We start from the raw sequence: 15,758 nt of genomic DNA on the forward strand, positions 1-15,758 counted from the left end.
AATATCCTAGAAAAGGCTGTGAAACTTCACACCTCCTTGCACACCCACTTTTTGAAGAGGGGCATTTTTGTCCCTCCTCAAAGTCATTGCTCTTGCACATGAGAAACATGAACATCCACCAACAGGAATGATGCATGGTCCTGCTGCTGCTGCTGCTTCAGAGGACTGGGCAGTGCAGACCTGGGTGTTACCAATATGAGCACATAATCAGCATTTCATGCTCCTTCAAGCTGTCCAGATCTCAGGGCTTTTTTGTTTCAAAGCAGCCACTGCACCATCTCTAGGGAAGAACAGGAAATGGGAAACAGCAACTGCCAGCCTTGCAGGGGTGTGGGGGAAAACCTGAGGTTTCTGTATCAACAGATGAATGGGAAGAGTGTAATTGCCAAAGCAAACGCTTTGTTAGGATAGCAGGAGCAGTTCTTTACTGCATGCTTGCATGAAGATCATTTGGAATCTCCTTTTTGTATCTCATGCAGAAAAGGAGCTCTTAATAATAGCAAGCTACTTAAACCAGATTGGGATATATCTCTGTAGTGGTTCAGAATTAAGCAGACTGCCTGCTGTGTCACTACCAGCCCTGCTGAGCCTGTGAGGGACTGTAGTGTATCCCATGCCCGTTTTGCCTCCAAGCAAAGCTGGGTTTTCCTTATTAGTGTGGAGTAAATATAAGAGTAATAAAATGGACAATTAAACTGGTCACTTTGGAGGATATGCTCATGCTTTTGCATGTCAGTCCTGTACCTCATGCTCCCAAGGCTTGTTATTCATCATAAAGTACTATAACAAAAAAACCTCAGCTCTCATGTTACGACTGAAAAAAATTGCACAAGATCATCAAGAATTCTGCTGTCAGGAACAAGACAAGAGCCTTCCAACATTCACCTGCAGCTGTCCTGGATTTCTGCAGCCCTTTGTGAAAAGCTGCTGCAGACAGAGTGTTTGGAGTTGGTTTGGGCCTTTATGAAAGATCTGTGGAGCAGTGTGCAGGGCTCTCCTGGCAGGAAACTGTTTGTCCAAGCCCAGGGACACGGTGCCGGCAGGAGCGGAGCGGCCCCGCTCCCAGCCCGAGTCTGTGAGCTGAGCCACGGCGGGGAGAAAAGGCAGCGAGGGGCTCCAGCCCAGCTGCTTCACTGCCCTGCCCGCTCCATGGAGCTCTGCCATGGGAGAAAGCCGATGCCGGACAAGCCCCCGAGCTTCCATCAGCTGCTGGAACTGCTCCGTGACAGCTCCTGTTCTTCCGAGAGAGACCCCGGCGCCTTCTTGTAACTAACGCGTGTCATGGGGGGATTCTGTTTGTTAATAAACTGTTGGGGTTTTTCACTTTCATCTATTAGTAATAATTTCCTATTGCTGGAAAGGGATTGTTGGAACACTTTAGAGGAGACGACTTATTGCACAATATCCTGTTTGAAGTTGTCTCAAACTGTGTGAGACAGATGGCTTCACACAGGAGCATCCCCAAGGCTGCTGAGGGGAAGGCACAGAGGAAGACAAACCCAGTATTTCTGAGGGAAACTCCTTGACACCAACCCAACCTGAGTTGTCAAACAGCAGACCTGATGTTTCGAGACATGGGCCACAGGGGAAACCTTTCAGTGTCTTTGGTCCAGGCTGGGTTATGCTCGAGGCAAAGGTGTGTCAGTGTGTTGGATAATACACTTTTCTTGACCTAGAGATGGGGACACTGAGAGGTGTTTTAATAAGTTTTATTCCATTTTCAGTCTCATGAGAAGGGTGAGACAATACAGATGTTATAATTCAAGCCATCACAATCAGAAGCCAACTATTTCCTAATTATAATACATTATAAGCGTTTCTTGGTCTATCAGCCTTTTGCCATGCCACGTTGTAGATGCCTTAAAGCCAATTATTTAAAACTGCCCCTCGTGGGTCCCACTACAATGCATCTTTCATAGCTCTGTTTTTCCAAAATCTTATTTGCAAGGCCGTCTTTTGAAACTTTTTTTCCAGCTCCATTTTTCTCTCAACAATATCTGTCCTGTTCCATGGCATTTTTAAGTTAGCATTTCTTGTCTCAAGATTTATATACAGATTCCTACTTTGTGGGCCTTCTATTAGGCTCTAAAAACTTTCTACAAATCCATTTCCCACATCATTGCACTTGGCTCCTTCTCTCCTCATTGTGCCTGGCAAGCACAGGAGCCCAGAGCTCCTGCAGAACCCATCACAGCACTCAGTGGGAGCAAACTTGTGTCCAGTCCTCACCTGGAGCTGTGGTGCCCAGCATTCCACCACACTCGAATGAGGAACTGTTCCTGCTCTTCCAGAAGGAGCTAGGGAGCTTTGGCCTTCAGATCAATTGTCTGCAGGCTCCTGCAGTGCCTGGTGCTGCTCCCTTGCCAGAGGCACCCCAGGCCAGGGGGCACATCTGGGCTGCTGTGTCTGCCTCTGGGGCTCCCTGTTCTGGGCAGTGAGGAGGAGCTGCAGAGGCTCTGCAGGACTGACAGGATGGGCTTTGGGGCTGGCAGGAGAAGCTGAGGGACCTGGGCTGCTGGAGCTCCTGAAGAGGAGGCCCAGGGCTCATCCTGTGACTGCTCCAAGGGTGCTTTCAGAGAATGCCAGAATCAGCAAGGGTGGAACAGGCCATAGAGATCATCAAGTCCAACCTCTGCCCTGACACCGCCTTGTCTCCCCTGGGCCTCCTCTTCGCCAGGATAAACAACCCCAGCTCTCTCAGCCACTCCCCACAGCTCTTGTGTTCCAGATCCCCCCCCAGCCTTGTTGCCCTTCTCTGGACACGCTCCAGCCCCTCCATGTCCTTCCTAAATTGGGGGCCCAGAACTGGACACGGCACTTAAGGTGCTGCCCAAGCAGTGCTGAGCGCAGGGGAAGAATCCCTGCCCTGCTCCTGCTGGCCACACCATTCCTGAGCCAGGTCAGGAGCCATTGGCCTTCTTGGCCACCTGGGCACACTGCTGCCTCATGCCCAGCCTGCTGTCCATCAGTCCCTGCAGGTCCCTTTCTGCTTGGCTGCTCTCCAGCCCCTCTGGCACCTTGCTGAGGGTGGGAGGCAGGGAGGGAACGGGTCCAGATCCAGTCCTTCCTGAAATGTGGTGTTTGCTGGCACTGCCAGTTCCCAGTTCTTGGTATTTCCCTATTCTGGCACAGCCCAAGTGCAGCAATTTGCTGGCAAAGAAAGTCAAAACCAAGCAAAGACCTGGTACCTACAGCAACCCGATCTCATGTTTGCTGACACCGCCAGTGCCCAGATCGAGAATGTCTCAGATGCCTGCACAGCCTAATTCCAGCAGTTTGCTGGCACTGCAAAATTAGCATCTGGAAATTTCTCAGTGCCAGCAAAACCGAAATGCAGCAATTTTCTGGCAAAGAAAGCCAGAACCCAGCAGCTTCCCAGTGCTGCCACCAGCACCACCCAGGTCTGGTGTTTGCTGCGCAAGTGCCCAGATCTAGAAATTTCTCAGTGCTGGCACAGTCAAGTCCAGCAATTTGCTGGCACAGAAAGCCAAAATCCGGCAGTCTCCTGATGCCAGTACAGGTGCCCAGATCTGGTGTTTGCTGCCACTGCCAGTGCTCAGATCTGGATATTTCCCTGTTCTGGCAGAGCCAAGTCCAGCAATTTTCTGGTAAAGAAAGCCACAATCTGGCAATTCCCTGCTACCGTCATTGGCAATGCCAAGATCCGGTGTTTGCTGGCACCACCAGTGCCCAGATGCGGGAATTTCCCAGTGCCAGCACAGCCCAAGTCCAGGAATTTTCTGGCAAAGAAAGCCAAAATCTTGCAAATACCTGGTACCTACAGCAACCCAATCTTGTGTTTGCTGACACCACAAGTGCCCAGATACAGAATTTTTCAGGTTCCTGCACAGCATAATTCCAGCAATATGCTGGCACTGAAAGTTAACATCTGGCAATTTCCTGGTGCTGGCAGATTCCCCACCCAGATCTGGTGTGCGCTGGCACTACCAGTGCCCACATCTGGCAATTTCCCTCTTCTGGCACCGCCCATGTCCAGAATTTGCTGGCAAAGAAAGCTAAAACCTGGCAATTTCCCCTTGCCAGCACTGCCCAATCTGGAGTTTGCTGGCAGCAGGATCCCAAGAAAGAAGGAAGGAAAGAAGAAAAGAAAAGAGGAAGGCATCCAGATCCAGTCCTGCCTGGAGCCTGGTGCCTGAAATGGGCTGTTTGCTGGCACTGCCAGTGCCCAGATGTGGACATTTCCCTGTTCTGGCACAGCCCAAGTGCAGCAATTTGCTGGCACAGAAATCCAAAGCCCGTGGCAGCTTCCTGCCACTTGGTCTGGCACCGCCCACATCTTGTGTTTGCTGCACCAGAACCCAGATTTGGAAATTTCCTGGTGCCAGCAGAGCCCAAATCTGGCAGATTTCTGTTGCTGGCAATGACACCACCCAGATCTGGTGTTTGCTGGCAGTGCCGGCGCCCAGATCTGAAAACTTCCTGGTGCTGGCACAGCCCAAGTCCAGTGATTTGCTGGCACAGAAAGCCAAAGTTTGGAAATGTGCAGGTTCTGGCTCCAGCACCATCCAGCTCTGGTGTTTGCTGGAAGCGCCAGTGCCCAGATTTGGAAAATTCCTGATGCCTTCACAGTCCAGGTCTAGCAATTGTTTTTTAGCTAGCTGGGGCAGAGAAGTTCCTCGGGCTGTGACTTTCCTTTTTCTTGGAAGTGTTTAAACCTGCTCTGGACTGAAAACCCAGGAAAACACCTGCAGCTCACACCTGTGGCCCCCTGAGCTCTGGGACGCTGCATTCCAGAACCAGAGGGACTTAGAAGAGACCGAGTGAGCCAACTACAACCCACAAAAAGGACTTTCTGAATGTGACATCTCTTCAGCACTGTCAGAGGTTTGATTTAATATTATTCATTTTTCATGCTTGTGAATACTTTACTTGTTAAATAAACTGGGGTTTTTTCACTTTTCTCAAGGGAAGTCTTTCCCTGAACTAGTAGGGGGAGGGGACGCTTGAACTTGCTTTCTAGATGGTCCCCTTTTGGAGATTTCCTCCCAAAATTTGCCCTAAACCAGCACTAACAGTCACAATGAAAACTTCACCAGTGGCATAATTTCCTGGTGGCAAATCTTGCGACAGAAGCTTGACCTTGTTCTCCATGAGAGATTCTTGGGAAGAGCAGACAGGAGAAGATTCCTGTAAAACTGAAACAGCTTTCCAGAAGTGAAATGAAAATGAAAGAAACAATCCAAGATGTTTTCCCCTATTTATTTCTATGCTCCCCTTTTCCATGCTGCATCCCAGTAATTCCAGATGTACCTCACCTCTAAGATCAGTGACTGAGGGATTTTTAGGCGTTCTAAAATACCATGAGCCACACACAGTTTTCCTTCTCCTCTTTTTACTGGAAAGCAACACTGGACATGTAAGTGCAGTGCTGGGCTCAGGTAGGAATCCTACCCCAAGGGAAGGTGGCCCGACAGTGTTTGACCCTCAGCAAGGACAATGCACAGCAGCAGGCGAGGGGATCGCTGTGCCAGTGTGCAGGAGTCAGGGCTCTGCATCCGGGCTCAAGGCTGCAAAGTTCCCGTGTTTGGGCAGACGGAGGGGCTGTCCCCGGGGCGCGCGGGGCTCGAACGTGGGGCTCGTGGGGCGAGCGGAGAACGGACACGGGGACGAACGGCCCCGGTGCCTCAGTTGCAGCAGCGGCAGCAGCGGCGGCAGCAGCAGCAACAGCGTCGGCAGCAAAAAGAGCACAGACCCTAAACACTGCTTCTCATTCTCATTCTCATTCTCATTCTCACTCACATTCTCATTCTTCTCTCTCTCTCCCGCTGTCGGGCGCCCTTCTCTCGGGGTCCCTTGCCCGGCGTCCCTCTCCTCTCCCCGCCTCCCTGTCCCCTGCCGGGCCGGGCCATGCTCCCGGCCCGCCCCCGGCCCCGGGCGGGGCTGCCCCGTGCCCGGCCCCGGCCGTCCCGCCGCGGTCTCGCCTCCGCCCGGCTCTGGCCGTACTGGCGGTGGCGCTGCTGGGCGGGCATCAGTGCCTGGTGCGGGGGCGGCATCGCCGCCCTTCGGCTCCGCCTGGCCCGAGCCCGGCCCCGGATCCGAGGCAGACTCCGGTCCCGACCGCGGCCCCGGCCCCGGCTCCTCCCGGGGCCCGCGGAGGACACAGGCGGCGCGGCCGCTCCCGCCGCTTCCGCTGCGGCTTCCCCGGCCCGAGCTCCGCCTCTCGGCAGCGCGGCCGCCAGCCCCGAGCCTCCCGTGCCGCGTTCCCGGGAGCGAACGCCTGGGCATGGCCGGCCCGGGGCGCTTGAGAGGCGCTCGGGGGTCGTTGCTGGCCCCGGGCCGAGCGCTGACCGCCGCGTCCCGCCCGCAGGGCAGACTCAGCAGGGCCTGCAGGAGCAGTACAGGCTGGGTTCGCTGCTGGGGCGCGGCGGCTTCGGCAGCGTCTTCGCGGCCACGCGGCTCTCGGACGGCGCCCCGGTGAGCGGCGGACGAGAGGAGGGGGCGGAGGAGGAGGAGGAGGAGGGCAGAGAATGGGGCTGGGCAGGGAAGGCGGTGAGCTGAGCCCTCTGCTCCCCTTGACTTGCAGGTGGCCATCAAAAGGGTGCCACGGAACCGCGTCCTGCACTGGGGCAAGCTGGTGAGTGAGCAGGGCCAGCGGCAGCAGCCGGACAGTGCCGGGCGGGAACGAGCCGAGGCCCGGCACGGTGGGAGCCGCCAGGGCGCCCCGAGGGAGAGCGGGCGTGGGGCCAGCGCAGGGCGCAGAGCATCCCGGGCTGGCTGAGGGCTTCACGAGCCCCGGCACGGCATCGGCTCCACTGACGGCATTGTGCTCCTCCCGCAGCCCGACGGCACCAGCGCACCCCTGGAGATTGTGCTGCTGGCCAAGGTGTCCACTGGCTTCCCCGGTGTGGTCCAGATGCTGGAGTGGCTTGAGCTCCCCAAGGACATCTTGATGGTGCTGGAGCGGCCAGAGCGGTGTCAGGACCTGCATCGTTTCATTCGGGCACGGCGGTTCCTGCCCGAGGAGGAGGCACAGGAGCTGTTCCGCCAGGTGCTGGAGGCCGTGCGGCACTGCACCAGCTGCGGGGTCCTGCACCGTGACATCAAACCAGGGAACATCCTGGTTGATCTGGCCACCGGGCAGGCCAAATTGATTGACTTTGGCTGTGGCACCTACCTGCAGGACACAGCCTACACGCACTTTGCAGGTGAGCCCACGCAGGGCTCCTGGGCCCAGCATCTCATGACCCAACATCTCCCAGCCCAAGCTGACTGTGGCAGCAGGGATTCTCTCTTTTGCGGCCCTTCATGTCACTGAGTCTTCAGCGAGTTTCTTTTGAAACTCAGGGCTGAGTGGGTAGCCATCTTCCAGCCCTGCTGGCAGCCTTTGCCCCCCACTCTGCCCAGAACTGGTGCTGGGGCAGCCAGCCCAACAAAAATACCCGTGGGTGGGGGTAGCAGAGAGGGAGAACCAGAACCTGTGCCCAGCCGGTTTGGTGTGCAGGTGAGAAAGGGCTTGGACTGCTCCACTCACCTGGTCTGTTGGGGTTCATAATGGTTTTTGGGGCAATGCAGGCCGGGAGGATGAGAGCATGGTTTTTCCCAGCACTGGGTGGGTTCTTCCTTGTTATGGTCAGGCCTTGCCAGGGCTTCCACTGCCCTCTTGAAACACCAGTGGCTTCTTTTCCAACCCCAAGTCTGTACACAAGTCCCAGGTGCTGGTGAGAGGGCAATGCTCACCCTGTTTGCCACTGGGGCAGCCCCCACATGCCTAGGGATGCTGGGGCCAGGCTCTGGGAACAGCCTCATCCCCCTGATGAACTCCATCTGTATTCCATAGGAACACGGTCATACAGCCCCCCGGAATGGACCCACTTTGGCTGGTACTATGGCAAGCCAGCTACCATCTGGTCCCTGGGCATCCTGCTGCACCAGATGGTCTGTGGGGAGCACCCTTTCAGGAGGTGCCAGAACATCAGCTGGGACCATCAGCTCTCGCTGCCAGAACGGCTCTCTCAAGGTGGATCCTCATCTCTGGGCACGGGGGGAATCCCAGTGCTGGGAGACAGCAGCAGGCTCGTGGGCATCCTGCACTGGCAGCTGCTGAGGAGGTGGCAAATGTCCTGCTCTCCTCCAAAACAGGGAATGGATGGGAAAGTTTAGGCCCAGCTTTGAGCACATCCAGCATGGCCTGTGCATGGGAATGGTGGGGCAAAGCCAATAGGAGCCTTCTCCAACTAAGTGGTGGTTTCTGGTTTCTCTGCCCAGAGTGCCAAGATCTGATCAGGCGGTGTTTATCCATGCTGGACTTGGAAAGGCCCTCATTAGAAGAGCTGTTCTGTCATCCTTGGATGCAGGATATTCATCTGCCCTAGAAGAAGGGAGAGAGCCACAGGCATACTTTGATCCAGGGCCCTGGTAAGTTCCAGCTCCACACATGCCTTGGCAATGAGAAGCAAAGGAACCCAGCCCTTTTTGTGCTGCCAGTGTCACTGCACCGGGGTCATGGGATGGGAACACGCAGCCCTTGGGCTGGAGCTGAGCTGCTCTGCCCAGCACTGGTGGCCGCCATCCCATCTGGTTTTGCTTGTCCTGGTTTCCTGACAGCTGGGGCCCTGGGCAGAGCCCTGAGAGCCTGGTCTGCCCCCAGGGAAGGAGAAGGAGCCCCTGGAGAAGCTGTACCGGGTGGGGCTGCTGCTGGAGAGAGTGAGGAGGACACCAAGGATGACAAGCTCTTCCTCAGCCTGGCCAGCTGAAGATGATGGACTTTGATTCTGGCACCTTCTTCAAAGCCAGGCTCCACAGTGAATTTGCAGATGAGTCCACATGCAGGGGGATGCTCTCAGATTTGGGCATTGCCCAGCCTGGCTGGGAACCAAAGGTTTCCCCTTTGCTGGGGCAGATGCAACTCATTCTTCAGTGGCTGCCCAGCTGCTTTTGGCAGGGCTGGGGCATGGGCTGGGGTGGGTATGAAATGGGAGTGGGCTCCTGGCCCTCTCAAAAGCCCCCAGCACCCACCGTGCCCCGGGCTGGGGCTGGGGCTGGGGCAGCCAGGCCAACACAAACAAACCCCTATGGTGGGAGCAGAGGTGGGACTCCAGAACCTGAGCACAGCTGCTTTGCTGTGCAGGCAAGGAAGGGCTTGGGCTGCTTCACTGCCCTTGTTTGCTTTGGGGTCACTGTGATTTTTGGCGGCAGTGCAGGGGGGAAGAGAGAAAGTGTGGGCTTCCCTCACCCATGGCTGGGTTTTTCCCTGGCATGTGGGGGTTGGGCCTTCCTCAAGGCCCTGACACAGATAAGAGTTTTTACCAATTTTCTTGTTTTCCCTTTTTGCATCTAATATCTTTTCAAGAATGTGTTGTTTATTTTTCCAGAGGAAGCATTCAAGGTGGTCCAGTGTGGATGGGGAAGTGCTTGGGAGCAGCTGTGGTGTGGATGGGCCATGCCCTTGGAGAAGGCTGAGGCCGTGGTTTGGGAGCAGCTTTTCTTGCAGCCGTGGCTGGTGTGAGGTGGGTCCCTGTGTGCTTGGCAGGGTGGGATCAGAGCTTTTGGGAGCTGGCAGCGAGCACAGGAGCATCCTGCTCTGGGCAGCTGCTGAGGGCTGGATGTGCCGTGGCTGGCTGCAGGCTGGGCACATGTGCTGCCCTCCTGCTCTGTGCCTTTGGCAGCAGGGATGGGCAGCTCTGGGCACAGCTCTGGGCACAGCCAGCATGGCCTGGGCACCGCAGGCCTTGGCACAAGGGCACAGGAGCCCTCAGCTGACGGGCGGTTTCTGCTTTCTCTCCTTGCAGCCAGGCTCTGCGGGTGCTGAGGCTGCTCTGGGCTCTGCCAGGGCTCTGCTGGGCTCAGCCCTGGGCCCAGCTGGGCTGGCTCTGCCCTCACATTGCTGTCACAGCTCTGCATCAGACGAGCCCGTTGCGAGCACAGTGCCTGAGCTTTCTGCTTTGGCAGGTGAGTGAGACTCTGCTGCAGGCCCAGAGATTGCAGCTGGGGACACACATCCAACTGGCAAGGACCCAAACTCTCCACAGTCCCAGCTGAATGCCTGGATCTGCACAGGGTGTTTTGTCTGTCCCATTCTTCCTTCTTGATTGGCTGGAATTGTGCAATTGCACTTTCTTCCTCCTCTAGAAGTGCCACAAGTGGGCCAAAGCTGGCAAGTGGGCCGAGCTCCTGAGGCAGTGCAGTCTGGAGCTGGTGGATGGAGAATTGCCCTTCTGCACTTCCAAACCAGAGCAAAAAGCCGTAAGTGGGACTTTGTGTCTCTAAGAAATCCCTGACAGTTTCAAAGGGAATGTGTAGCTCATTCCCAGGCTGAGAAGGAAGGTCATCTTCTGAAGGATTTGGGGTTTGACAGAGTTTCCATTCCCAGTCCTGCTTGGAGCTGGAAGGGCACAAAGCAATTTCTTCTTGCTTCGAGCACAATTTCAAATACAAATTTCAAATGTTTGGAAACAAAGCCCAAAATCTTTTAAAAGGCTGCTGAGGTCAGTAAAATGGATGCATGCCATCAGCACATTTACAATGTAAATACCTGAGTTCTCTTTTTAAAAAGATCATTTACCTCTTAATGCAAAGAATTTAACTTTGCCTTTATGTTTTGTTTTTTCACTAACTCCTGGATTTTATTCCTATCTTTTACAATTTACCTATTTTTTTTCCTTTTTCCTTTTTTTTCCTTTAAATAGAAAACATGTCCTATCAAAGGAATGTCCTTTGCTCCTGGTTCCTGTGTGGAGCAGCTCCCTTCCTGCTGGCTGAGCTGCTCAGGCAGAGCCCGGCAGCTCCTGGCCCTGCAGGGCTGAGGCTTTTCCCCGTTGCTGGGCACAGACTGATGGAGAAGCACTTCTGAACACGGGCACACAGAGGGATCAGCAGCAGCTGCCTTTGGCCACCTGAGGCTCCAAGGCCCAAACTCTGAGCAGCCAGGGCTGGAAGAGACTGGCAGGATCTGATCCCTGACTCTGGGCTGGGGCTGCACAAATGACCCCACAGCAACAGCAGCAGCAGCAGCAGCAGATAGAGCTGACTTTGAGCACAGCCCCTGCCCCTCTTCCCTCCCGTGTGCAGCGGTGTCAGAGCAGCCTGAGGCACCTGGGAGCCCCCAGTGCCAGCAGGGACTGGAGATGGCAGCCCTGGGCTCCTGGAGGCTGTGCAGGAAACGGAGCTGGGCACTCCCTGTCCATGGGGAGCTTCCAGATGGAAAAGGCTGCTGTGCCCAGGCAGCTCCAAGGGCACAGAAAGGAGGCTCTGGAGCACTGGATCTGTGCCAGTGCCACAGTCCTGGGCAGCAGCCAGCGAGCCCTGGGGGAACAGAGGGCACAGCACGAGGGACAGAACCAGGCAAGGGCAGAGACTGGAGAGAGCCAGGCCTGGGAGCAGGAACAGCTGCTCCATTGCACTCTTGGAGAAAACTCTTGGCTGGTTCAAAGCGCTGAAAGGCGTGAAGGGCAGAGAGGAGGCCACAGCAAACAATGCTCCTGTTTGCACAGCCTCCCCTCTCCGTGTCCCAGAAGGAATTGCATGGACTGTGTTCTTCTCTCTGATTTGTCTTGTTCAGCATGAGCAGCTCAGCACCAGGAGCTGAAGGAGCTGAAGCCTCAGGCCACAGGAGCTGGGCAAGAGGGAACTTTTGGAGCCAAGTAATGCTGCTAAAATAGCCCCAGCTCAATGCAATGGATAGAATCATAGAATCACAGAATCCTTTTTGTTGGAAAAGCCCTCTGAGCTCACCCAGTGCAGCCGCTCACCGGGCAGTGCCAAGCCCAGCACTAAAACACGTCCCTGAAGTGCCAAGGCCTGGACACCAGCCCTGAGTGAGGCCTGGACAGCAGGCCCTGAGCCAAAGGTGGCCTCTGGATGAACCTTCCAAGCAAAGGTTATCTTTGTATCTGCTCCCTGATGAAATATGCATGGTCATTAGCCCTGTAATAGATGTAGCCACTCATTAGTGAAACATGTATTGACCTTTGTGTATTTAGAAGCCAGACAAGGCCATGAAATCTGACATCTGGCCTTGTTTGGGGCTGAAGGATCAATGTCACCTCCCTTGGTTCCTCCTCGAGCTCTGGCCAGGCTTTGGGAGGGACCCAAGAGGAGGATGAAAGCAGATGTTGCCACACTAGCAGTGCTGTCAGTTTGTTCCTTCAGCACTGTCAGAGCTGGGCCCTCTCCCAGCGGGGTTGGAGCCTCACCTGGGGCTGGAGGCACCTGCAGGAATTCCCAGTGCCCCGGAGTGGCTCTGCAGCCCTTGGCTGTGACAGCTTGCCCAGCTGCTGTGTGGGTCTGGGGGATGGTAAAGGCTGAGGGTAAATGCTGCTGGATCTTTCTTAATCACTGCAGGCAATCTTTGGTGAGGATGGTTGGGTGCATCACTGAGCTGCTCCTTTTGTGATTCTTTGCTGCTCTGAACTGCAGGGAATGACACTGATTCCTTCAGTTGGAGTCTGTGTCTTTGGTGCTGACCCTGCCCACTGGTAAAACAAAACTGGCACAGTCTGGCCAGATGACAACAAAATGTTACTTGTTCAATATTAATGTGAGGAATCAGTCCCATCAGAAATTCCCAGCTGGGAAGCCCTTCCCTAGAGTTCTCTGGCTCTGGAGTGGGCTGAGGTCAGAGCCCTGTGGGAGCAGTGGGGCAGTCGGGTAAAAGAGGTTGAACCCCTGGATGTCTTCAAATGCATCCAAAAATTGCACATGAAAAAGGAAAAGACCTTGTGGATTTGGGCAGACGAGGGTGAATTTGTTGAGAGTACATAGGAAACAGCACCTTCAGAAGGAACAATGATTGTTGGAATGCTCCCACATGGAGCAACAGAAGAAGGTTTTAATCTTATGCTCAGATGGACTTGAGCAAGTGAAATATCAATATAATAAATAACTATATACAGATTTATAGTATGATAAGACCTTAATATATGTTTATATATTTATATATATGACTATATCTACATATCTATATCTATATTTCTATATCAATATGTACATATAAAACAATAATAATGTGAAATAGTTCTGACAATGCTAATTTGGTAGCTTTGGCTGCTCAGGGATGTAACACTAAATACCCTACAGAAGAGGACTGGCCATGACCTTAAAGTCAGTGGTCAACTTTGTGAGATTGTATACAATGGAAAAAGGAGGAAGGGAGGAAATTGGTGATTTTTACAGGGTGTGCTGATACTGTGATGCAGAGTGCTTTGTCTGTTGCTGTGAAAAATACTGTGATTTTGCCTGCAGGGTTTTTCATGTACCAGACAATCCACAAGCTGCCGGATTGGTTGCATGGGTGAAGGGGTTGTTAAAAGAGCAGTTGAAAAAATGAGGAGATGGGAACCATGGAGAACCCATCTGCCAGATGTGCTCCATGCCCTTCACAATGGCCCACGGGGGAAATGGAAACCCCCTGGCTGTGCACGGCTGCCCCCAATTTGCAAATCCAACCATGGGCAGTGAGACTTGGGCTGCCTGGGAAATTGTTCTGGCTGTGATGGCCCCTGGCAGGGCCAGCCCAGAGGCTGCAGGGCTGGGCCTTCATGCATTGGAATTAATGAGGATAAATTCAAAGCAAATGAGAGCTATCAGTACTGAAACAGGAATTCAGATTCCTCCAGGACACTTTGCTTTGGTAACTGCTCCCTTGGAGCTTGGCCTTGCAAAGTGTTCCTGTCATGGCAGGAGGAATTGATGCAGAATATCCAGGAGAAATTACAGTAATTGTGTTAAAGAATAGTGACCAGGATTGGATTATTCAACCCCATGACAGGGTAGCACGATTATCGATATTGCAGTTTTAAGAACAATTGTGAAAAAAGGAGATCCAGCTCCAGTCACCACCATTTGTGGAGATAAAGGGTTTGGATCCAGCAGCCCTAATAATGGAGCCAGAGTGTTGGTCCAGAGGCCAAATGGCCCTCCCGAGGCAGCTGAAGGAGCAGCTCCTAGGAAAGACAACTCTGAGTCCTGAACCCTGGGCAGGAACAATGGGAATGTGTCCCTGCATCCAAGGATTCTGTGTGAGAACAAGGAGATCTGCCAGGATATTGTTTTACACATCCTGCCAAACCAGATCTCCCTGTTTGCCCCAAGGGACCCTTTGGGAAATGCTCTGATCCATGGGGCTCCCTGTGAAGGCTGCTGTGACACTGAGGGACTTGCACAGGAATTCCATCCAGGAGCCTGGATGCCCCTCAGGCACTGGGACCCAGCCCCTTCCAGCCAGAGGGGAAAGGGCCCCCCAAGCCTTGTTAGCCACAGACAGCATGGTAAAGCTGAACAGCAAAGGGCCTGGGGGCATTATTCTGGAATTAAAAAGGTGCCAGCTCCATGGACAACAGAATTCTTGTTCCTAACTCGAATGAGATTGAGAAAAAAGAATGAAGAATGGTTTCACTAAAGTACTACTGAAGTCTGTAAGGTGTACCTTGATAGTCAGCCAGAATCTTTGTCTGCCACAAACACCTCTAGTGTTTCACCAAGAGGTCAGTCATCAAAATGTAATGATGGCTTATGATGGATTGCTGAGCTTCTTTTGTAATTCTTTGCTAATGATGATGTGCTTTGTTGAGCTTATCCTTTTGTAAATCTTTGCATCTGTGGATGATATAAATGACACAATTCCTTAAGTTGGTGTCTGTGTCTTTGGTCGTGACCCTGCCCACTGGTGAAACAGGGCTCCCTCTTGCCTGTGTTCCCTGGGAAGGCAAAAGCCCTCACTCCCAAATTCCCCCCTTCCTCTCTGTTCCCCCCTTCATACCCTGAGCATGATGTGCTCTGGTCTGGGTACCCCGGGGTCAGTTGGGCTCCCCTGTCCTGGCTGTGTCCCCTGCCCAGCTCCCCCACAGCCGCAGCCCCTCCCCAGCGTGGCTGGACGAGGGGCAGGACAGGCCTTGGCTGTGCTGCAGCTCAGCAAGAACAAAACCATCTCTGCGTGCTCAGCCCTGTGCTCAGCACCCAGCCCAGCAGTGTCTCAGTGCCAGGGGCTGTGCCCTCAGTCCCTGCCAGGGCTTTCCATGGCAACTGCCAGGCCAGGTGACCCAGGTGTCCCCCCCAGTGCCAGTTGCCATGGCAACAGTGCCCAGCCCTGCCCCTTTCTGTCTGGCTGAGCTGGCCTTTGTCCCCGGCAGTGCCGTCGGCACAGGGCAGGTGGCCATGGCACAGCCCCCAGCAAGGGATCCCCTCTGGCTCTGGGCACTGACACCAGCCCTGAGCAAGGGCCCAGGGCAGCTTTCCATGGCCACCAACATCACAACGGCTCCAGGCATCGGCTGCTACGGCACCTAACCAAGGAACGGGTCCCCGTGGCCATTGCCATGGCACCTGGTGGCACCAACGAGTGTCACTGCAATTGTACCTGGAACAGCCCTGGCACCGCTTTGTCCCAGGGTTGCCATGGCAGCCGAGGACAGCAACAGCTCTGCAGGCAAGTGGCCATGGAACCTGGCTTCAAAAATGGCTCCTTGGGCTGGTTTCCAAGGAAACCTGAACTGATGGGGGTTGCCATGGCACCCAAACCCAGCAGTGGGGGTCATTGCAGTGTCCATGGCAACAGTCCCTTGCAATGGCACCACTGCATGTTGGGATGATGATCCACCCTCATAGCTGGCCCAGGGCAGGTCTGGAGTGCTCCTGGTGGCAGCTTGGGCTTGGCACACACTTGAGGAGGATGTCTGTTTGCAATGGGGAAACTCAGGAGTTTTAGATTGCTTCAAAAATCAAAGAAGGAAAATCCCTCTTTGGCTGTGTGCAGCCACTTCTCCAAGCAAAGCAGGTCCCAGGTGAGTGAGGAGAGACACAAT

The 15,758-nt window shown here is 54.3% G+C and overlaps 1 protein-coding gene across 1 annotated transcript; it reads left to right on the plus strand.

Moving 5' to 3' along the window:
• Positions 1 to 363: 363 nt before the first annotated feature.
• On the plus strand, positions 364 to 7,911 carry LOC128943490 (serine/threonine-protein kinase pim-1-like; the record flags this gene model as incomplete). Its single annotated transcript, XM_054286421.1, has 5 exons — positions 364 to 378; positions 6,334 to 6,435; positions 6,545 to 6,574; positions 6,824 to 7,166; positions 7,799 to 7,911. Coding segments are annotated over exons 1-5 (603 nt in total), but the record flags the coding sequence as incomplete, so codon positions are not given.
• Between the last annotated feature and the right edge of the window lie 7,847 nt (positions 7,912 to 15,758).

Source organism: Melozone crissalis, unplaced genomic scaffold (genome assembly GCF_028551555.1).
Source record: "Melozone crissalis strain CALT ecotype California unplaced genomic scaffold, PUWL_Pcris_2 ptg000046l_1, whole genome shotgun sequence".
Lineage (NCBI taxonomy): Eukaryota > Metazoa > Chordata > Aves > Passeriformes > Passerellidae > Melozone > Melozone crissalis.